Genomic DNA, 25,477 nt, shown 5'->3' on the forward strand with positions numbered 1-25,477 from the left:
AGTAAATTGAGTTTTTAAAAGGAAATGATTCATTTTGTTATGTGTGCAATCTATTTGACAAATTATGTTCAATACTATTTAAAGCAGCTTCTAGGAAATTGCTAGAGGAAATATAACCTTTTTTTGCATAAATATTAAATACCTTTTGTAACTTTATAAAGATCCATGTAGATTTAATCTATACGATAATGAAATGCGATTTATACGTCTTTCTTTGTTCTATTGTATTTATTTGTGCTATTTATAATTTGATTATTTGTTCTTATTTTATTACTGACTGTTAACTTGATCATTAATCAGGCTAGTAGTTTTGCTGTAGTATCAAAATTGGAATAGAGAATTGTGATATTTCACTAGTATCTAAACATTTGAACCACTGACCCAGTCCTTAGCTCTGAGCCCTGCTGGAGCAGCTCTAAATATGTGCTGCACTATTAAATGAAAGATAAAATATGATAGAGCAATAGAATGAACAGTGAAAGTATCAGAAGCTCATACAATACATTTTAGCAGGCTTAATTTTGCATTAACATAACTGAAGGAAATATATATTTGCTGAACAAATTAAGCCAGCTAATATGATTTAAATTTGAACTTTTGGTTTCTCTACCGAATACATTTAAAAATTACAAATGCAGTGAAAATACAGGTATCGGTACTCTGTATCGCAAGTACCAAAAATGAAATTATCAGTATCGGACTCGTTCTGGAAAAAGTGTTATCGGTGCATCCCTAATAAATAATCATAATTTTTTGTGTCTCACTCTTCATAGATATGCTATGCATACTGGTTATTAGGAAATTGTGTTATAAACATATATTTTGGTGTTAACTGTAGAGGTAAGTAGGGGTGGGCAGTATAGTATAACCAAAATATTATACCATATCAGTATTTTATATACCTGTAGCAGTATACATCAACAATACTTATTTGTGATGTAAAAATAAATTGTAACACTTTATTTTACAGTGTCTTTGTTACATATGTTACATGTACTTATCATAGTAATAACAGTAAATGATGCATAATTACATGCAATTAACCCTCAACCAAATCCTAATCCTACCCTAAGTACATGTAGTTACTTAATATTACTCAGTACTTAAATATATAATTACACTGTAACAATGACACCATAAAATAAAGTGTAACCAAATAAATTATATAAATTATCTTTTGGATAATGCAGTAAATTGCATACTTTATATATGAAAGATACTTGATTGTATCCATTTATTTTCTCTTTTTATTTGGAACTTGATGGATCATGGATGCAAACGAAAAGATTAAATTATTCATAACAAATTAAAAAGTATTATGGTGCAAAATAAAATTTGCATTGTGTAACTCGTCTTTGACTTGTATATTTTCACATATAAATCTCTATAGGTTCGCAGCCATACAAGTGAGATGTTATTCTTACTATTTATTCATAGGCATGACAGTGTGGTGAAGGAAATGACCCAGGGTTGTTTTATCCTGTGGTGATGTAGTTCGTAATCCTCAGGTCCAGGCTGCTTCTGTGGGGCTTTATTGTGAGAGGTGTGGGAGAGACACAGGGATGGAATGACTTAAAGGGAACCATGCAGAGGACAGGCAGATGGTGTTTATATTCTAATATGGAGAGGTGTGTGTGTTGGGCAAGCACAGATTTTTTTAAATGACGGATCGGGGTGGGGGTGGGTGGGAGGCGGTGGCGGGGTTCTGACATGAACCATAACTGATTATGCAAATTGATTCATCTGATCAGTTTTCAAAAGATTTTTCGTTCTGCCATTAAGTTTACCCCAAGGGGCAGACAAGGTGCAGGAATTTCCATTACTCATTGTGCTTAGGGATTTGAACAAACACCTAGTATTTAAAATACATTTACATTGAAAGAGGACCCAGGTCATTTTTAGGGACCAGAAATAGATTTGAGGATGGCTTCTTTTGACTTGGAGCTGGAAACAAACAGCCAGAATACCCTGGCAATCAAAAACAACAATGTAGCAACCACATAGCAATATGTACATAAAATATAATTGTAAATCTATTTTAATTAGGGCTGTCAAAAGATTAATCGCGATTAATCACATCCAAAATAAAAGTTTGTGTTTAAATAATATATGTGTGTGTACTGTGTATAATTATTTTGTATATATAAATACACAAACATGCATGTATATATTTAAGAAATATTTGCATACATATACTGTATATATTTATATATATATTATATATTATATATATATATATATATTATATATATATATATTTATATTTACAAATTTAATTATACACAGTACACTCACATATATTATTTAAACACAAACTTTTATTTTGGATGCGATTAATCGCGATTAATCTTTTGACCGCCCTAATTTTAATAGATCTGTATTAGACTATATGAATGCTCCTTATAGGACATCACATTCTTTTGACCAAAGCTATAATGTACAGAGAGTGTTTTGTCCTTGGCAACAACATCCAACATACAGTAAGTGATTATAACTAATTATTAGTGGTCGATATTTGGCATTTTTAAAATATCGGCATCGGCCGATAAGTTTTTCTGATTAGCTGATGTGTTGGAAGCGGGAATTTGATGGTGCTCCGGACTATTATTTTGACGGGTGTGATCACACAGCGCTCACTCACATTCTCCGTCTTCATTAATTTACGATCTCTGTCAGTCATATCTAATACTTTGTTAGACAGAACTGGTAAACAAAGAAAGTAAATGGTATGCGAAAAAGTAAAGCGTTTGCTTTTATATTATTTGTAACAGAAAAGGCAAACAATCAGGCTAAAATACTTTCTCATTTATCGTCAACATTCAGCAAATGCGTATCTACATAATTTAAACAAATCTCTGAATATCTAATAAACATTTAATTTCACAAACCTTAATCGAATCCAGCTGTGATATCTTGTGAAGTGTGCATTTGTAGCCTGCATAAACATGTTAATGCGAGTGACGGTGGGTCCGTGCGAAGTGAGTGAATGCGAACAGAAGATTGTTATGCACAGGTCAGTGTGGTCTGTTCAGATATTTTTATGGCACGCATTTAGGGAAGAAAATGGTTATTTTGGTTTATTCCTTTGGTGTTCAGTCTAATTTGTGATGGCTGTAAGGCTGGAGTAAGTCAACAGTGGCATTAACATACCGTGATAAATTTATTTGCATAATATTTGCATATAGGCAGGGGAAAAAGGCAGGGAGGGTTGTTCTAGTGCTGTAGGTGATATTGTAATTCATTCCTGCCGTTTCTTTTTTGCGTATGTTATTGTTGTTCTAGTTTTATGTTCAAATATTAAATTAAGATTTAAAGAGCTGGTCTGCCTTGGAAATCTAAAATTGTATTTAATCAGTTAAAGAAGAACAGATAAAGAAGTTGAAGTGACTTTTCTACAGAGGATACCAGACTTAAATTGTGCCGTGGTTGTGTATATTTTAAATGGTGATTTGTTTTTCTCTTCCCAGGGAATCTGGTCTTTAGTGTGGTTAATGGAGCTTTTATAAGCATTTGGAGGCCCACATAAGTAGCTGCGGCCCTCATGAATACACAGTCAATCCTTTATCACTTAAATCTTTTAATGGGATATTGAAATCTGTTTCCATCCTTTCAAAAAATTTAGCTGTCCTCTCTACCTCTCTTTTTTTTTTTAATCGATTTATTTTTGGTGGTTTGAAAATGTTACCCAGAGGCAATAGGTTTTAAAGGAGACACAAAGAAGACAAAGAAAACCAGAATGATCGCTCATCTCCCGTCATTGAGGTCACAAACAACTGAAGTGAGTGACTATGTACAGGATTAAATATTCAAAAGGCAATTATGAATAATTACTTGAAAGGCCCTCCACTGTGCTGGCAACTTACCCAATGTGACGACACTCATGGCAGCGGTAGAGGCTGCTGGGATCTGTCTTTTTTGTTTCTGTGCTGCTAGCTTTTTTCCTACAGTATACTCTCTCTGCTTGTTTTATTTTTCTGGGTCTGACAGTTGTTTTTCTTTTTGCTACGCACCTTCTGTTTCTATCTTCAGGCTTTTAATCTGATGTTCCTTGCATTTGGCCCAGATTGTGATCTATGACGCAAAACAATAAAACAAGATTTCACTGTGTACCTGGAGGGAAAAAACGCCTTTAACGCTTTTTAAATATCTGATTTAAATCACGCCAATGTCATTTGAGAATGTCTTGTGGGCAGAAAGAGCACATACATTTTTAATACAAGAGCTAGCATCGAAAGCTCAACTGTCATTTAGATAAGCATCAAGCAAGTTTTGCTTGTCATTTTTTTTGCTTATTGTAAAATGTTGATTATGTTAGCCTCACTAAACGTTAGTCAGTCAATCTTTAAATAACAGTTGAGCTTTACATAAAAAGTTAATGAGAAAGTACTGTGCATCTTTACATAATGCATAAGTGCCGTTTTTTTCCCCATTAAAAAAGTTTTATCCTTGAAGAATTGAATTGTACTTTTGCAAAATGTTAAAAATCATGTATATTCATAAGAGAAAGGAGAAAATCATGGCATTTTTTTATTTGACTGACTTCCTTACTATTCATGTTTTCAACAATTTATTTTTTTAAAAATGCCATAATAGGATTACAGAATCAAAACTTTGCTATCTAAAGTACAAATGTTTATTTTAACAGATTATCTAGTTCCAATGATTGTCTTTTATTTTAAAATGATTTATTAATTATTTTAGTAAAGTAAAAAAAATATACATATACATATACATATACATACATACATGCATACATACATACATACACACACACACACACACACACACACACACACGCACACACGCACGTGTATTTATACATATCAGCTTTATATTGGCCATCGGCATTTGCCATAGAAAAAACAAAACAAAAGGGAAAATATAGAAACTTCAAACATCCCATCATCCTTGTCACCACAGAAAGTGTTGTTGACTCCCTCTTTCTCTTCAAGGTTAAGTATTCAACAACCAGTGAAGAGAGAGATACAGGAAAAGAAAACTGATTTACAAAACAGTGTTACTTTTCGTCTCACTGCCCTCGATAACTTCACCTGTTGAGCCAGCAGGACACATTCATAATTCATCTCTGAAAGTAGACTAGATGTACTTGGTCTCGCCTTGGGTCAGAGACTGAGGATACCTACTCTTAGCCTATATCCTGCAGAATGCATTTAGGCTAGAAGTAGAACAGGTTTGCAGCGTGGCCCTCAAAGAAATGACGCAATCAAATAATTTAAAACTGTGCTGCCTTATGTAAGAGGTTCAGTTCCAAAAAAACACCTGCCTAACCAAACATGATCCAAAAAGAGACAAGTGATAGTAATGTCCGGTTCATACTTGCATGCTTGGGCCTGAAGCAGATAAACAGATGCCAATGCAGTGTAAGCACTAATAAATTAATTGCACAGTATACATTTATCAGTTTATACATTCCCAAGAACACAAGAACAGACCTCTTTTTAAGCTAATGCTTTGAAAATATTTATTTTTTTCTGAAAATGTGCTTAATTTCTAACCTCCTCCTTTCTTCCCACTCTCTCTGCTGTCATCACCTCCTCTTGCTGTTTTTTTTTTCTTTCTAACATGTTCTTATCCTCATTTGTCAAAGCTGTGACCTTTTAAAACTCATATCTAGGGGCAGGAATCATACTTTAATTGGCCAGAATATGACAAGTTCTTTAGCTGAAATGACTGCTTTGGACCTCATATGGGCCAGTTCTGAATACTATGTTAGTCCTTAATACCCAAGCTTTACCAATGCAAGCTTATATGTCTGTTTCAGTAGAAGTTATTTTGTTGAATTAATTTGATTGAGACTTGCTTTCTTTTCAAACGAGCTGATCCAAATTTAGTTAATTACCCAGGTCTCCACAGGACTCACACAGCCCTTTTGCCTTTCTTCCTGCCCATGGTGAGATTCTGGTTGACTGAGTCCAGATAGCAATTAAGATGCATATGAAAAATTTAACGTGTCTGCTTGAGATGCTTGAGTCAATAAACACAGCACAACATTACTCTTGGCTTCCGGCAACTCATTTTCCAAAACTAATCGGCTGACAAGGTTTTCATTTTTTATTTTTTTGCAAGCTCTCTTGTTCCTGTTTTGCTTATTCCCATGTCTGTTCCTCAAGGACTATGAGCTCCAGGGCTGTTGGAGGACTTAAACAAGTCACATTGCTAAAGGAAATCTTTTCCTCTTTGTGTTTGATGCTAAGCAAGAGTGCCAGAGACTTTGATGGTTTGTGCTGTGCATTTTCTCCATATTTTTAGCAGGTGCCATAATTGACAACATAGGGATTGCATTCGTGCTCTTTGAGCCTGTATTACTGACAGACTCTGAGATTGGCAGGTACAAATAATAAGGCATAAAACTTATTCTTTTTTTTGTGTTATGTAATTTTTCCACTTCAAATTACAGAAAGGTGAAGTGTAATAATAATAAAATAAAAAAATACCTGTGTATATATGTGTGTCACACAGACAGTAGCGGTCAAAAGTTTGGGGTCAAGACAATTAATTAATTTATTTATTTATTTATTTATTTGCAAAATTAATACTGTTATTTAGCAAGGATGCATTAAACGTACAGTATGGAATTTTTCGCCACTAGGGGTCGCTAACCTCTTTACAATAACAAAGGCGTAGTTTGATGACGCAACATTTGCTAAGAATTATGGATCTTGTCGCCAACGTCAAGCCGACCGATCTAATAATGTTTATGGATGACTGAATACATTGATGCTTTTAACATGACTGTGATATGAAGCAGTTCGGGATTGCTAAGAGACAGCTATCAGCTCCACACGCGACGCGAGTCCCGCGGATATAAAAGGAATATGGACATTTCATTCTACCGAACTACACGCAGAATTACTACTCACAGGTCAGTTTATTAGACAAATTAAACCTGTGAGGTAACGCAACGCTGTTTCACCTGGTCTAACATTACACTATCACACTAAACTGCATTTGAATGTGTTAAAATGTATGTGTTAGTCTGTCTGTATGAGACTAGCAGTAAGCTAGATCAACATGAGAATAACATACAGATCATATTCTAACATTTTATCATTGTTGAACTATATAACATTGATTAGTTTTATGTAAATGTGCTCACCTGTTTAATAAAGTACATGTAGGAGCGGTCGAAGTCTCGGACGTGGAGCTCTCGTTTATATAACGTTACTGTCTATGGGAGCTCTAGGCATCTCGAAAACACCGCGCTGATATTCTCGTTTTAGTTGTCCTTTTTTATCCAAAGTCTGCTTGCCATGGTCCATAATGTTTGAACGAAACAACAACAGCGTGCAAATAGACATTGCGAACTACAAAGTTGTCCGCGTCAGTCGCTTTGGTTACTATCAGAGGGCTCTGGTTGCTATGGCAGTACGAGCATAGACAGTAAAAGAAATGAGCGGAAACCAGGGACAACGCGGATATGACGCCATTGACGGCGACAAAACGGAAATAAAGAAACGGGACGTGTCTTCAAATTAAATTACAAATTTCTCCTGGTTTGAAAGTTGTTGGAAACAGTCGGGATAATGTAAGTACACAACTAAAAAAAAATTATAACATAGATATAGTGATTTTTGCTATTTTTAAAGCAAAAAAGTTACATATTGTGCCTTTAACTAGATCAAGTGACAGTAAGGACTAAATACCTTGTTACAAAAGATTTCTATTTCAAATAAATACTATTCTTTTTAGTCTTTGAAGAATCCTGAAATACATGTATCAGCGTTTCGACAAAAATATTAAGATTATTACTAAACTGTTTTCAAAATGAATGATAAGAAGAAATGTTTCTTGTGCAATTGCATATTTGAAAGATTTTTGAAGTATCATGTGACACACTGAAGACTGGAGTAATGGCTCCTGAAAATTCAACTTTACCATCACAGGAATAAATTACATTTTACAATATATTCAAATAGAAGATAGATATTTTAAATTATACTAATATTTCACAATATTACTGTAGATTTAATAAAATAAATGCAGCTTTGGAGCGTATAAATGACTTTGACACATTGCATTATTAGACATTACACACTTAACTTTTTAACTAGAATTGAAAATTTTTCTGGTAAAAAAAAAATTGTGGTTTGTTGAATAATAATAGAAAAATGTTGATTCTATTCCTTACACCATTTGTTCTCCATGACAATTGACACACCTCTTTATTCCCAACTGTTTTAATAAGGCTACGATCCCACACCAGCCTAAATATCATACACTCTTCATCTCTCTGCTCCAACGAGGCGTTTGGTCTTGGGGTATCTTGTTTTGTCAGTTTTGAAATTAGTTTGAGATGCAAATAGCTATCATTTCTCTCAAGAGGCTTAACAAGTGCTATGAGCGGGACTGTCATAGTATAGTAGTATTCCCTCTTTCCTTGTCTCTAGTATTGTTGTCTTACATTTGTCTTGCTTTTGAGACGTTTTATTTTGCCCCGTTACAACCTTGTTTCTTTGAATTCATGCATTTAATGTATGAGGCTCAATTAGTGTGTGGTTCAATTAAAATAAGTGTTGTGTAAAGTGTTTATGTATATTAATAGCATGCTTGATATGGTTTTTGTGAGAGCTTGATTTGAAATGCATTAGCTGGGTGCTCAGGGAGGGTGTTTAATTGCTGTCAGTGGTGGACTGTGTTTCTGCCTTAAGGCAAGAACCAATGTCTGTTTCAGCTCACCTGCTGATCTCACAACCCATCTGTTCAAGGATCTGTGTATTTACTACATGTACAATGTGCCATACTATGTACACTGTTTGCTTTCTTGTGATAAAAGGCTTGACTATATGGTTTGTATGTCTGCTTTCAAAATATGCAGCTGTCTTGTAAATATGTATACATCAATTACCATTTGTTAAACAGGCTTTCTTAGAAGTGGTTTTCTTGCACAAAGCAGTCGATGTTGGCAGATGATTAATGTCTGAGCCTAAGGCTTTGTCTTGATTGGGTTGTGTCAACCTTTGGCTAGGTGAATGAGATGTATGAACCCACTGGCGTTTCTGTCTGTCTGCATCTTTATTGCAGTTTTATAGTTATCAACACTGTATTTGATAGGTTTCACTTTTCTTTTCCTTTTTTCAGCAGACCCTAAGCTTGAACCATGTTAATTTAGCAGGTAACCGAGATGTCAAATCTTAAGACTGCTGTTCTAGAAATAACATTTTCTGTCAGTTATGCTTGTAGTCTGGCTTAATAATGTAATTAGTAGTAGTGGTAGTAGTCAGTAATGGCTTAAAAGGAGATTTACTTTTAATATATAAAAAAATGACTGTTTTGAAAACCTCTTTTAGATATGACGCAAGTATCATTGAATCAGAGTTTCAAATTGATTTGTACAAAACAGACAGGTTGAGTTGAGGTTGTTATATTGGCAGCAACATCTTCAGGAATTTTATGTTGTTAATATTCAATATATCTGCAGGTAATGTTGGGGTTAAGATGGATGCATTGAGGACTGACATAACTAGATCTCTTAATCTTAAAATTGACATCAATCCATTGCCAAATGAAACTGTTAACTGTTATTAAACGGTCTCTATTTTATGCTTTTTTTGGTCTTAGTTGCTTTAATGATTTTGTTGCTTTAAAGGGATAGTTCACCCAAAAATGAAAATTATCCCATGATTTACTCACCCTCAAGCCACCCTGGGTGTATATGATGAATTAGTAGTCTAAAATGAGAATTTTTATAGAGTAATGTTGGAGGATTTCGATATAAGAGAAGAGGAGCCTGAGTTTGTTGGTCAGCCCTATTTGTTTGAACCGCGAGAGGCGTCAAAGCTTTGGACACTCTTACATCCTAAGTCATACATCGTGTCAGAAGTTACTCTTTTGGCGCAAGTCGACTTGAGTAGGCCGTCTGCCGGAAGCTAGTTATTTTAGTTTATGAAGTTTTAAATATGGATATTTTTCTTACACCAATGCATCGCTTCGTTTCAGAAGGCCTTTATTAACCCCTGGAGTCGTATGGAATAATTTTATGATGGATGGATGCACTTTTTTGATCTTCAAAATCAGGACCGCCATTCACTACTATTATAAAGCTTGGAAGAGCGATGATATTTTTTAATATAGCTCTAATTGTGTTTGTCTGAAAGAAGAATGTCATATACATCTAGGATGGCTTGAGGGTGAGTAAATCATGGATAATTTTCTTGTTTTCTTGATAACTGGCTGTCTATGCTTTGGCATCAGGTGCTTATTGGAGGTCAGCTCTACCTGAATGCCATTTCACTCATAGATCAGATCTATTTCTTCAGCCAACACAGCCATGGATAAAAGCCATGTGAGGTTGCCGTGGAAACTGTCAGGGCTGTTGTGAATGTTGTCTCTTTGTGAATTGATTCACATTTAGTTTTTTTTTTTTTCTCCTCTCTCTGTTGCTCTTTGTGTCACTCTCACTTACAATCAGTTGCAAGATTTGGTGGTTGAGACTTATTTATTTATTTAAACAGATTGAATCCTGCGTGTCTGGTCGCATCCAGCCTTGACCTTATATGTATTTACATAGTTCTAGGTGGTTGCATCAAATAGCAGAATTGGATATCAGTTTCTGGGACTATAGCAAATTTGAAATTCAACAATTATAATATAATGATGCTGATAACATAATTTGCAATGGGAAAAATGAAAGATCTGTAGTTGTTTATATATAATATATAATGTAATATTTGTTATGCTTTTCTGATTCTTATTGAAGACAAAAGCAGGTTTCTAAACATACCGCTGACCCTGTGGTTTTCTTCTTTCAGCTGAGACACCCTCATTCATTATTCATTATCGCTTTTGGAGCCTAGATCCAAAGACGGTGACTGTGTCCAGCTCCTTTCCTATTCGATCAGATGCTCTCAAACAGGATGTGATGGGCTGGAAAAAAACAGTTATTGAGTTTGTACAGTGATTGATTGAGTCAAGTCTGGATCAGCCAGGGAGGAACTGATGTCTCCCTTTTAATTAACCCGCTTGTAGCTTCAGACTGTCTGTCAATACAGCAGCCAGCCCTGTGCCTCATTGTCACTGTAAGACTGTGTAAATTAGCTCACCCCATTGGGACAAGTTGTTTGATTCTTGTAATCTGCACAATAAACAGTGCCGTGGCAGTTTTTGCCATGTTACTCGCTGCTGGTTTAATTTAGTTTTATGTAAGCAGAGCTGTGGTTGGTGCAATGGTAGAGTCGGCTCCTGGAAAGTCTGGTCAAATGAACTACCATCCAGCGCTGTAGAGTCTCACACTTTTAAAGTGGAGATTTCACACCATTTATGAGCCCAACGTCTAACCACGAAAAAAACAGACAATGCAACAGCTCCACTTTTTCATTTACATCCCTCTGGATGCTTATGCACAAACATAATTTTCCTATTAGGCTTTTCAGCTGTAGGAAAAGTGCTACATTGAAAAACAGAAATAAAATGTTGCAGTAAGGAATAAAAGCATCTATTAAAGAGTGTTGGTTCTGTTGCTCTATTTTCTATGAGGCAGGATGATGAAAGAGACTCTTTGATACTAAGGCTGCACTATATTAAGGAAATAATTGTGATTATGTTTTTGTGACTCTAATAGAATATTTTCTAGAATATAATTTTATGTTGCCTGACTATTGGGTCAAGAACTTGTACAATCTTGTACAATATGAGCACAGACTCTCTGCTTCTACATAAATGTTGCACATGTCAAAGTTTGGATTGCACTGTGATTTATCTATAGATGTGATTTATACATAGATGAGTTTTAATTAAGTGAGAGCTATTAAGCATCCTATAAAATGACATCATACTTTGTCTTGGTGATTCACTATTGCTTGTCTGTCAGGATAGTTCTTGTGCTGATCTCATTTATCACAATGATGGTGAACGTGAACCCCCACCGACTTCCCATAAATGCACAGACAGACCTTTTTTTTGTTGTTGCTTAGATAGAAATCTCATGTGAGTGTTGTGGCGAGCAGGACGAGGCCGAGGACCGTGAGAGAGCGGCACAAGGCCGGTGTTGTGATTACTGATGAGCGACACCTGCGCGACGCCCCGGTCTCGTATCTCTCACGGAGGAGCGGAAGCATAAAGGAGGAGTGACGATAGTGAAGAGCGAGAGGACAGGCCTGAGTTTTATGTGATGTTTTGTTCCTGTTTTGTGTGGCCAGCAGTCGTCCAAGAGGGGCTGCTGGCTTATACTTTCGTTTTTGTATTGGTTTATTTATTTATTAAAATGTTTCGCCTGTTCCCGCCGCCTCCTAACCATAACAACGAACCTTGTTACAAGTGTTTTTCATTTATTGTCTCAGATGCCTACCTACCGGAATTTGTGCTGAAATCAGATGAATTGATTATTTAAGTTGAGTTGAGGTGGCTGGTTCGAATTTTATTCTTTTCCTTATTTTCAGTCTGTGTATATAATTGATACATAGAGAATAATCTATACTCTATTGATTCCTTTGTAGACTCAGTATTATTTGTACATCAGATGTATTGCCTTTCTCCCTCTTTCTTCCCTTCCCTGAGATCTTGACCCATCACAGAGTTTCCAGTGTGGTTATTTGAGCTGTATTGATCCATTCATCCTCTGAGATCTTATTACCTCCAATGCTTATATATATATATATATATATGTGTGTGTGTGTGTGTGCATTAGATAAACTGTTCTCTGCCAATCTATCAGTGTCCTACAGGCTGCTATTGACTCACACTCTAAGCCATTAATAATTATTGCATTTTCACCTCTGCTACAAATTTAATGTGGATGCATTTTCCTGCCAGCAAGGTTTTCGGGCCTCTCTTTGGCTAGCACCCCGAGACACTGAGCTCTCCAGTTGAGAGTTGTTTTTTAGGCTCTGAGGGTACACATTCTTGTGCTTTTGCTTAACCTGAGAGCTCAGCTGTGGAGTTTACTTGAGTTGAATGCTGTATTTATTTGTAAAAAGAATATATAAAGATGTAAACTTACAATCAAATATGCTTGTTAAGCAGTATTCTAGAACACTTGATTCTGATCAAGTCTGATTTTCTTTGCTTTTTATAACTTTTAGCCTGAACTCAAATTCTCATACACGTTGTTTAGGATAAAGTATCCAAATGGGATTCTTGCATCTGATTATAATGACCAATTTCTTGTCAAATAAAATGGTCGATATCAGTCCTGATTTTTCCTCATGTTGTTTCAAGCCTCTGTATGTCTGACTTACTTTCTTCTGTGGAACATAAATGAAGGGATTTCGAAAAATGTGTTTTTTGTTGTCCATACAATGGAAGTCAATGGTAAACAGAACTTTTAGGTTTCCTCCATTCTTCAAACCTTCTTCACCTTTAGTGTTCCACAGAAGAGAGAACGACATGAGGTTGTGTAAATGTGTAAATTAAAAAAATATTTAAAATTTTTGGGTGAGGTATCCCTTTAAGCTTTAATCAAGTGCTTGATGCGTCCTTAGTTAAAACTAGGGCAGATGGCAACGATTGTTCTTGAGGAATAGGATTATATTGTTTGTTTTTTTGTAATTACTGTCACCTCTTCTGTGGCTTGCACTGCTTAGACCTGATCTACTCTTAACGTCTATTTGACAGCAGTGCTGGGAAGGATCAGTCACTCAAGGCAGCAATCTCGATTTTTCACTTACACACTGCAACTGCTATCATTACACTGCCCCGTGCATTCGGTAGGTGAATAAGTTGTCTTTATATTGTGAGCAATGATAGATGAGCCTTTCTTATGGTGGACAGGCATGAAAACTCCTCACCTTTCGGCGAAATTCGCCGTTTTAAAACCTAAAAGGGTCACCTACGTGATTTGTGCAGATCCGATGAGAAAATATTTATGGGGGGGGGGGGGTCACCGCGAGTCTGACAACTGGACACACACTGCCGAACAAAGAACCGCACGTCGGAAAGCAAGCCTGAGGTAAGTTAGCTTACAATGTTAACTGTCCTGTCAGATACAGACAGCGATGTTGCCAATGTCATTATTTTTAATTTTGACATAGAAGTGGGTGAGATAATATCTCGAGCGGGCGCGGGCGCCGTGAACGCTGAGCGAGCAGGAAGTAACAGTGCAGTGTTATTCATTGCGCGGCTCATGTGGCTCGCATGGCGGTAAATAATACGGTGATATGATAATGCATTCACTAGAGATATTTCATAAAAACATTAATAACAAGTAGGGCTTTAACATAACCCGTTAAAAACTCAAAGTGTCAGCTCTATTACAAATAATTTCGATCGGATTGAAAGGGGTGGTTTATCGAGAGAACGTGAAAAAACTTGATCGATTGAAAACCGAAACTGAAAGGACAACGTATGACGCGCGGAACGAGCTGTTCTCCTGATGAATAAAGTGTCATATAAATGAGTATCCTTTCATTCTATAATTCTCCTTTCACTCAGCATCTGTGAAGTGAAGCAGGACAACGGCTCACCAGTCCTTGTTTCAGATTATCATACAGACGACTGGTTTGGGGCATTTTTAATGCGTGATAAATAGTAGTATTAAATAGTTTTTTTTCTCTGACACCCGATGAAACACGTAGATCAGCGGCCCATTGGTTCTTTTCTTGATTTACACTGGGCTAGCCCAATCACATCTTTAATGTGAAGTATAGAAATATACTCTTTCAAGTATAGAAAGTAGTACAAAACTAATTATGAAAGTTTCCTTTATTTTTCAGTGCATTTGTTTTACAATATATGGCTATTACTATCATGGGATTAATATTATAACTATTATTGTAGTAGTAATGTAGACAGACACTGTAACTAAAAGAGTTTTGAATTTTTCTTTGTTTAATTTACACCAGATTGATGAATTTAACATTAAAAAGCACAACATTTTCTTACGGGGGAGCATGCCCCCGAACCCCCCTAGAGTGGCAGAGGTCCACTCATCACGCAGTGATCTAAAAATCCTGTGAGAAACACTGGTAGCCTAACACTATGCCATCACTGTGGAGTATAGTTCAATTCTATTAATAAGTGAGAATTTTTTACTTATTTCATCTGTTCGTGTTAACTCTCACGTGTTCCTACTCACTCATTACATTTGTTTATTTATTTATTTATTTATTTATTTGCTTGTTTTTATTATTTTTTTTGGGGGGGGGGGGTATATATGCCGCATCCTTCTCACCTTTTTTACCCCGACCTGTTTTCATGCCTGGGTGGATGAAGTCTGGCATTGATGTTCTGACTGGCTGCTTACCAAACCCAAGAACATCCTTGAAGAAAGTGCTTAGCTTGTGATACAACTCCCAGTGCGGGTTTGAGAGCAGTAAAGCGATCTTTGTTTTTAATAAGTACAAGATTGGAAATTTGATTCAAGTAACTGAAAACTTGCAACATGCACTCCCTGAGCATATAGACTTTGCGGATCAACTCTATGCTTTAACCTCAGTGTGAAGCAGATGTTACAATATGTGCATGTGGTTGATTTTTAATGTAGATGAATAGGCATCTGAAGTGTATGGTTATAGAGTGTTGCAGTGCTATTTTTGTAGGACAACATGGAAGTTAGCATCACCCTAGTTCCCTTAACAAACACAATAGGATTTTTCCATTGGCTTTTAGATTATTGTTGAAAATAAGCTCTGTGACCAACACAAGTTTATGAATCTCACATGGTTTGTTCATCATGATAATCTTCACAAATGAACACAACTATGAATTTTGAAGTCTAAATGCAATCGTCAGAAGTAAAAAGCTAAACATAGGCTATAAACGAACTACACTATGGCCGCATGACTTCAGCGTCACCACCATTAAGCTTCCGACAACTCTTGTCTTTATTTAAAAAGAAGTTTATATTTGAGTTAGAATAGTTTGCAAGAGCATGATTAGAAACACAGTAAAAAGAGTTTACCTGTCCTGCATGATGACGTTCAACGTCCTCGACAGCGTCTGTAGTCCCATTTAGCCACTTGTTAGCAACTGCCTTTTTCAAGACAATAAAAGCTTTCAAAAATCACAAGGGGGTATTACTGATGTATTTTATGTCATAGAATAAAACGTGAAAATATCTTGAGCTTGTGTTAATCACAGTCCTTTTTTCAGATGTTTAACCAAAAACCTGTTTAAAAAACCCATTGACTTCACGACGAAGAAACCGTAAGTAATAAAAGTCTCGTTTCTGGGTTTTGGCCTATGAAAAAATAGGCTACTCTCTTGGCAGAGAAAGCACTGTTTGTTTGTTTGTTTCTAAATCAACTTTTCTAGCTTAATAGTTTTTTAAGAAGAGAGTGTCCTGCTCCAGGCCCTCATCTCACAAAGATGATAATATCTCCCCTTATGAGAATGTTTTGTTGAAACAGAATTGTTCTTTGTAAATAGTCATGCAAAAGTAGGCTAAACGTTCATTACTTTGCATGTGTTGAGGAGAGGTGCTATTGGTGCTGTTAAACCTCTTCCTTACTTTTTACTGCTTGCCTGAGAAAGCTGATTGACAAGCTTTTCAATGGTGATGAGATAAAGTTTATCACAGGAGCTCTTATCTTGATGTTCTTTGTTTGTCAAAATGCTTACATCATTGTGAGACTAGTGTTTGTTTGTTTGTTTAAGCCCTGCTTAATAACATTCCTGAGTTGTGCACATGAAGGAAGGAGGTTATTAAAGGTCAAGTGTGGAATATTGTGTTTTCAAACAATTTAATTCAATTAATATTTTTGTGGATTTTTTTCTCTGGATCCTTTAATAAAAAGAAAGTTGGAAAGAAAAGCATTTATTTGAAAATAAAATTTCCTTAATAAAAACTGTTCAATATTTTCATCAAAACTTAATTTATCAAAAGCACACTGTAAAAAATGATTTTTTGGTGAAGTAAATACTACTGAAAAAACCCCAATGTAATTTACATGAAAAAGTTAGTTCAGGCAAGAATTAAAAAAACTAAGTAAATTCCATATCAGTACTTAATTCAAGCGAGTAGAAATGAAAGCGTAAATATCAACTCAATAAAATTAAGTAAAAATGACTCAACTTTTCTGATACTGGGGTTCCCATCATGCACTGGACCTTGAATAATTAATGAGGTTCATTTTTCACTGGTTTCCAGCTGTATTTACACTGTTTTATCATTGCTTTTGTTGTCAGGATTAGTAACTTGCCATTTTGTGACATTTCGAGTAAATTTTCTGCTCAAAAATGACACATTCAAACACAAAAATGATCCATCAAATGTTACCGTCATTGTGTATTGTCTACCAAGTATTGAGGTCTTTGCATTCACATGATGCTTAACATCTGACATGCTGTAGTATAAATTACTTAGATAATCTAAGTAAAGCACATACTATAAATGACTGGTATAATTCAATATTATTGTTTGAGTCAAATGTAATGCAAAGGAAATTTCAACTAAATCGATATTAATCAACCCTTAACTAGCCAAGATAAAATTACTTATTTTCTTTGTTACTTTCACTTAACTAGGTTAAGTAAAGTTTACTTAATTCCATATTCCAAGTAAATTTAACGTAAAGATTTCTAATTAAAGCTACTGATAAATATGTTTAGGTTTTTACTTGGCAAATCTTTGTAAATTTACTAGCATTTTCTGAGTGGAAAAAGTTGCCTAGCTTTTTTCAAGTAAATCCTACTCCAAATTTTTTTCAGTGCAGTATGTCAAGTGAGTACTATGTCCAACTATGCAATATTTATAAAACAGTAGGCGAAAAATCTAATTCAGAAAATTCTCAATTTTCTGTATAGTATAGAAAATTGAGAATTTGCTGAATCTGATTTTTCACCTACTGTTTTATATACAGTATATATATATATGGGGTAATGTAACAAAGGCAATTTCACATATCACTAACAACCTACACTTCACCTAATAGGCCTGTAGGTGGCACATGGACTTCATTTAATCAACTATGATAGCTTTATCAAATGAAAATTACTAAAAATAAAACTTTATTGATTACAATTGTATTGATAAGAGTAAATTGAACACTGCTTACCATTAATGCGACTTCTGGTAATGCAAGATTTTGGTGAGTGCTTTGTAATTTGTCTTCACATTAGATATTTTATAAGCAATTAAGATGCAAATGAGATGAACCATAGATTCAGATTGGTCCACAAATGCAAATTCATACAGACAGACCGCAAAGAACGATATTCGAAAGGTGCAAAAGTGAAAATTCCTATTTAAGAATTCAAAATTATGTTTAATTTTTACTTTGTATAGTAGCACGGAGGTTGCACACACCACATTTTATTCACCAACTAGGATCGCAAACAATATGGTCTAGAATCTTGTTTCGATTTATTACAGTTCGTCACAGAGTCACAGCCAGCCTCGTGAAGAAACATAGACTGGCTGTATGACACCTTAATTTGAGCAGAATTTCACAATGAACATCGCTAAACTCCAATGTACATGTTTGTTGGTGTCGTCAGATCATCAGCACTTCTATTGCAGTGCAGAGAGAGCATGTGCACATGATTGTCAGATTGAGAAGATTAAGTAATACAAGGTAACGTAAATGTCTAAATAATAATAATAATAAAAAGTTTCCAGGACAAATAATTACTGAGGAAAATATCTCAACGATTGTTTTTTTAATGAATCCTGTTTTGCCTGTGTTCTTGTTCATTCATTAGTTGTCATGATTTCTAATTAGTTCTCACCTGTTCCATGTTCCGTTAATTATTTTCCCCTCTGTATTTAAGCCCTCTGTTCCTTTTGTTCATTGTCTGAAGTTAAAGTATGGTAGTTGTGTTATCGTCTGTGTTTATTAGAGTAATTCTTGATTATTCATTCTGCATCACACATCGTCTTTGGATTAAGCACCCCCCACCCCCTGTTGCAGTTAATCCTTGAGTTTTTAAAGTAGGTTTACAGGACATGTTTTGGTTATTTCAGTAATTTTAGGACTTAATGTAGAATATGATTTCCCAGATAGTCCACCAGTTCTTCATAAACAGTCATGTTCAGCAGAATCAGCACACACACTCACACACGACTCCCAAAACTAAGACCAAGTTAAAGCTTGCTCAGCACTCAATATTTAGTGCCCCTGACGATGCCGTTTCTTGGAAGCAGCCTGTGCCTGCTCTCCACAGATACTTGAGCCCTTGATAACACCCTCTACTGCAGTCTGAACCTGCCCTCAACAAGTCCCTTATCACTATGAGGTAGCTTAGTGGCATCAGATGACGTCTGGTTTTGTTTGAACATATTTGACATTCAGTGGGCTGGGAATTCAAATTGTGCAATTCAGTGCACTGGTCCTTATGCGCCAGAGAAACAAGGGCGCAGCCATCTTTAGAATATTGTCTTTGAACTTCCGTTTTTGCGGTCTCTCTGTGTATTTCTATGGCATTGCTGTACAGGAGTAATTAGCACATTATAACCCTGAGGGTTCCAGAATAAGATTTGCTTTTATAGAAGTGTTGTCCTGTGCTAGATGTTGAATTAAATTAATTTTTGGTTTCCTCTTTCCCCCGGGTAGGTCTAAATGTTTTTGTTTGTGGTATATATCACATATTTGTAATGGCGCACTAGATTAATGGCATCCATTTCTGCTGTCAAGTTTGCTTTTAGCACTTCCCGACTCCCTCATTACGTGCCCAACGAATGGCGCAGGAACATCACTTCTCAGCTCAATGAGAACTGTAGTCCACAAACACGCTGACTTGTTCACATGTAATTTGAAGTGTGAACTGCTACAACTAAATATAGTTTATTAATACATCTGTGTTTGTGTATGTATATATAAATACTGTTCCATATATTCAATACTGTATACATAAAAATTATTTTGTATTATTGTATGTAGAATTGAACCACGACTTAATGTTTCCATAGAAATCAGTATGTCAGTTCAGGTCAGTGTGAAATAATTATGGTTTTATACCTTTTTAATCCCAGTCTAGTTTTATCCCAATCTACTAATTTAGGGAAGCAGTTCTCACAGTGATCGTGAAGAGGTTTAACTACCCGGACCCCATGCCTTCAGAAGTTATTTTCGGATTTAAATGTGGTAAATTTGTTCCATACACATTAATTGTGGAAAAGAGTAACTGAACTAGTAAATAATTGGTACTCTAAGAGAGTAGTGAAGTCCTCTCCATAACTATAGTGATAAAGAAAAAGAGGATAGATATTGTTGGAGTCAATTTGAGATAAAAAAAAAACAATTCCCAGCTGATCAACAATAAACACATTGACAGCCTAATTCCATCTCACCTTTATATATAATAAACATAATGCTATTATCTCTTTGTGTGCATGATAATATCGTTATCATTCTCAGTTACCACAGGCTCTTATGGTAGTATGCTTTTTTTTAACATTCCTGTAGCTTCAGATTTGAAACAGGAGCAGTGTCGTGGAGTGTGTGCTAGGTCAGGACTATCTTATTACATGAACAGTCTGAATATTTGTCATGCGTCAGCTTTTCATGCCGTGAAGTGCCTCCCAGGTGCAGGTCATCGAGTGTAACTGAGCCAGACTCACATTTGTAATATAATACAGTTACTTGAAGCCTCACAGGATGTTGTAATAAAGCGGGTTCATTAGTAATGTATATTTACAGCATACAGTTCATTTGAATCCTTCTTTCCCGACAATAATAAGGTAAAACGACTCTTCTGTCTCAGTAGTGACCTAAGTGAGATGTGGGTTGAGTCTTTGATTCCAAATTGTGGGACACACTCCCAATTCCAAACTTTGCATAAAAATACCTGGATGGAAACCTATCTACTTATAAGGAGTCCTTATATCTAATGTCTGGTTTTGGACGTTTATTTTTCCTGTTTACTGTTTTAGTTTTGCACCATAGTAGTAGTATATTTGTTGATTAATTCCTTGATCATCCTCAGGTTTTCCCTATTTCCCCTGTTATTCCCTGTATATATAAGGTACGTTCACTCCATATTGGAATTATCGGAATTACTGCAATTGCGTAATTGTGAGATTTCGACTTGTACAGCATTTACGTCCTTGTAGAACTCATAATTACAACTTGTAAACTCAGAATTTTTGGAGAGCTCCGACTTGTACCACGTGACCGCTCTACCACCGAAATGTTGCAGATTCATTTTGGCGTTGATAGTGTTGCTGTAGATATGCATAATTCCGAGTCTGAGGATGTGAACGGCTCAGAGCAGAAAGTCACATGTTGTCATCTTGTAATTACAACATGGTGTGAATGCAGCAATAGCCCTTGTGTTTGATTGTTCTTTGTTAGGTTTTAGTTCTCAGTTCTGGTTTTTGTGTGTATGTTTTGGGTTTGTTAAAATGAGTTTATCTGCATTTAGATCCAGTCCCCCCTCTTTTCTGACTTCATCATCAGATTTAGAACATATGTGTTATTATAAATCTGTCATTTATAGTTAAGTGGCTTGTTAAGGAGCTCCATAAAATGTTTACAGACCTGTATGGATTGACTTACACTATCTGGATTTAGATGCATAATTCAGCTTGTGCTATGCTAACATTGGCTAAAAATACTTGACCCAATGTTTCACACTGCCCTTCAAATATTCCTGAAGATGTTAATAATGTAGGCTGCCTCCAGCAGATGCCTCCTTCTCACACCTTTGGCTAACTGGCAAAATTTCAGTTACTGAGTAACTAAACATGAGATAGTGCCCTCTTTTCAGAAAACAGTTCATTGATAAGACTTGTGGCAGTGGGCTATGTTACCTTTCAAGTCCATGACTTGACCTTTAACCCTTGAACTTAAATGTGATAAATCAGACTCTGTATATACAAGTGCGTGTAAAGGGTGCAATGAGGTCACTTTGACTGCTTTATCTTGCTTATTTAGCTGGACAGTTTATTTAAAGCAATTCTGCAAACAGGTTTCTGGAGTTTATAGTGAACTGGACTGGATAGTGACTGGAGATATAAAAATGGGAATAGTTCTTCTAGAGATATAGAATTGTTTTTTTAATGGACAGTCAGTCATTGACTTGTTTTTTTGTGATTCACCTAATCACCATTCTTTCTTTCTCCTCTAATAGATTCAGGGCCATCACCATCTGTGTTTACATCCATGTATAGACATAAGTCCTGTGAAAACATATTGTAAAAAAAAAAGTGAATCACATGACATTTTGCATGTGTTTTATTAAATTTTGAGTTTAAAAAAAGAACAACAAAGTAATATTAGTGATCAATCATAAATGGCTGAAAATGTAAAAAGCAGCTATGTTGCTGTGGAAAATAACTCCACAGCTTCAGTAGCTGTTGCTGCCCTCTGTCTTTTTTTAAAGTCATTTAAGACTGTGTGTAGGTCAGGGAGCATGATTAAATGATTTAATAGTTTTATTTTATTTTTTTGTTTGGAATTAATCATACTAAATTGACAGTCCTAGTAATTACATACTTAATCATTACAAATTACAAAGCTAGTAATAATTACTTTTTTTTTTTTTTGCAAATCTACTTGTGAATGAAGAGTTCAGATTATTAATTGTATTCTTATAGTGCCTGCACACTTAGTTACTATGGTTTTATGGGTGATCTTACTACAAAGACACACAGAATACCCAAACACATAATTTGCTTTTCCTCTGGCACTCACCTGATCATATAATGACTCTCTGTCCGCTCTTCACTGTGTGCGTAGGAGGACAGAGCTTCTCTTTCCACTTCTCTCTCTTTCACTCTCTCTCTTTCTCTCCACTACACATACATTTTCTGCTATGCTCACGTTGCTTATCTTGCCTGTTATGCTTCTATGACGTCAAGGAGAGAGAGGAGAGGTGGGTGATTAATATATATGTATGGTGTTGGCAATGTTCTGCCTATGGAAGATAATCCCTCTTGCTTTTGTTCCTGCAGTCCCTTGAGATGAACACAGCCGCTGCTAATGTATCACTGTACTGAAGGAAAGCCCTGCACAATCTCATTAGACTGTCATTACCGAATATACTGATATTAGCCTCACTTATTTTTCTTCATAGACGCCCTATTTGAACAGGAAGGAGAGGCACAAAGAATAGATCATTTTGTGCTTGTTGGTAGAATAGTAAAAGGAGAGAAATATAATTTTTGTGCATGTGCATTTTTGTGTTTTAGGGTAAAGCAGAGTGTTGTGAGCAGAATGGCAGAGAAGGGAGTGAAGGGGTGGAGCTTTTTGGCTCCCCCATTCATATTATGCAAATAGCTCTGAGCCTGTGTGCGTCTGATTGGCTGGCTGGATGTGTTGCTGGCTGATAGGACAGATAAAGCAGCATTCAGCAGTGAGGCGCTGGGAAGAGGAGGAGGACAGCTTACAAGGAACAGAGAAGGAGAAACGGAAGATATAGAAGGCATTAATGTACAGCACAAGCAAAGAAATATAGCTATTTAATTCCTTTAACCACCTGCATGTGCACTGATAGAAGACTGTACAAACGGAAGATTTAAATGACAAGACTGAATGTGACTGGATTGTGACTCTACCGTTGCAGCCCCTCCGGCAGGCAGCCCATTCACAAACAGCGGACCGCTTCAAGCGCTCTGACAGGGGAGAAGATGAGGAAATTCTGACTGACACTCCTCCTGCATGGAATTTTTATCTTGTCCTCGGTCTCAGTGGTTTTCAGGAGACCAATCTTGGCTCTAGTCCAGTTCATCAGGCTGAGCTGAGGAAGCTGAATAAAGCCGGGAAGATATGCGAAGAAAAAGCAGACAAGCAATCAGCGTGAGTGCAGCGTCTGTTTGCACCTGCCACTGAAAGACAGCTCTGCCAGCACGGCTTTTGTCGTCCGCCTGCCTTCCTGGCGAATGAGAGACCGAGGCCTCTCGGCCGAGGGGAATGGAATTCAGCCATGCGGCTCTGACTAGAGTTGTTGTTTGCCTTGTGCTGTCAGTGGGCAGGCAGTGCCTGCGTTCCTCCTGCTGCTGCTACTGACTGTTTCCAGATTATCTCAAGAGTGTAGGCTGAAAAGATTCTCTGCTTGCTTCCGCCCTTCCACTTTTAGCCACTCTTGGGCAGAAGCAAGTGATAAACAACTAACTTGATGACTTGACTTAACCTACTTGGTGAATGGATGCACTGGGGGTTGAACTTAACTTGGTTGATTTAATGGAGTCTGTTGCCCCCTAAACTGATTCTGCATCTCTGGAGGATTGCGCTGGCCTGAATATTTTTCTATTTTCATCCCTCGAGGTGCCATTTTTATCATTAACTGTTCACCGGTTATGCAGAGGCTGTAGTTTCCATAGAAATGAAGATATCTGGGATTCTCTGGAGACTGAGAGTGTCAGAGTAAGGTGAGGTGAGGTGCAGGAAAATAAATCTGTTGTGTTTCCTTTAACCTGGGATGAAAAGATGTTTGGATTATAGTGGAGGTCTCTGAATGGATGAATGAAGGAAGAGTTTCAGGGAGACGCTTATTTTCCAGTCATTCCTCACTCTGAGGAAGTGAAGATACAGAGAGGTACAAAAACACACTGTTCTCAAATCACTCCTTTCTCTGAACTGCCAGAAGCAAACAGTGAACAGAGAAAAAGACTCTTGGCCATGTGCTGAAATGCTCTCCTACTCTCAATTGACTCTTTCAGTGTCCTCATTTTGAATCATATTCTTCAAATTTTTCCATTTTTGGAATACCTGTTGAAAATCTATACTGTCAAATAGAGCACATTGTTATTTTCATGAATGTCAGATGCTATTCGGTGAGAAAAATTACAAACAAGACTTGTAGCAAGTGGGAAAAGTTGTTCAATTGTCATTTGCTAATCTTAGGATGATCGCATCTGTTTTTGCTGTGGATGAGCATGACATCAACAAAGTGCGAATTTTCACCACTAGTATCCAAAGCCTGGTCTCTGTCAGATCATTTGTGCCTCATGGACTTCTGATAATTCTTGGGTAGAGGACTTTATCCTTGATTAGGAAAGTGAGACAACTTCACTAAAGTCAAGATCCAGATACAAGACCGTAAAATGGATGATTCCAGTATATTAAGGCGGAGAGGCCTTCAGGTAAGGATGAATGATACTTCTAACATTATTTAAAAACTTGTTTGAAAGTTTTTCTCCAGTTTACTCCACTTTCATATATGTGACTAGTTGGTTTGCTTCCTTTCTTATTTTTCACTGTTGCTGTGATGTGTCAGCACTTTCAAAAATTTTAAGCACTGCAGAAAGCAAGAAAACTCTTCCTTGGGATCAAATTATCCAGTTTTGTCAAGCAGTGTGTACCTTTCGAATGTGTCTCGGTGATAACAGATTACCTTGCTCAGGGAGGGATTTCAAATTAATTCATGGCTAAATTCAGCATTTTCCTTCTCGTATCTGCTTTTCTGTCCCTTATTCTTCAAATAATTTGCTTACTATCTTTCCTGTCTCCTTTCTTATTTGAATTACAGGAACTGTCAATAGTCATCATCATGACTCAGTGTTTTATATGGGTACAAACTTTTTTTTTGGACAGCTGAACAACGATTGAATTAGACTGAGCTAGAATGTGAACCAATAAAAACACGCTTGTGTGTGTGTGTGTGTGTGTGTGTGTGTGTGTATGTATGTATGTATATATATAGA

The 25,477-nt window shown here is 36.3% G+C and overlaps 1 protein-coding gene across 4 annotated transcripts in view; it reads left to right on the top strand.

Annotated features, from left to right (window-relative positions):
* Positions 1–25,477, top strand: part of mast2 (microtubule associated serine/threonine kinase 2) — a 139,825-nt gene that overhangs the window by 34,847 nt on the left and 79,501 nt on the right. For 2 of the 4 annotated variants that reach the window (XM_084128187.1, XM_084128189.1), the window contains exon 1: positions 23,187–24,916. The exons of the other annotated variants lie outside the window; for them this stretch is intronic. In XM_084128187.1, coding sequence (XP_083984313.1) covers positions 24,878–24,916 — 39 coding nt within the window. In that variant the 5' untranslated portion in view covers positions 23,187–24,877. Of the gene's footprint in view, positions 1–23,186; positions 24,917–25,477 lie in introns of those variants that run through there. 4 annotated transcript variants of the gene reach the window in all.

Source organism: Abramis brama, assembly GCF_963993115.1.
Source record: "Abramis brama genome assembly, chromosome: 11".
NCBI lineage: Eukaryota > Metazoa > Chordata > Actinopteri > Cypriniformes > Leuciscidae > Abramis > Abramis brama.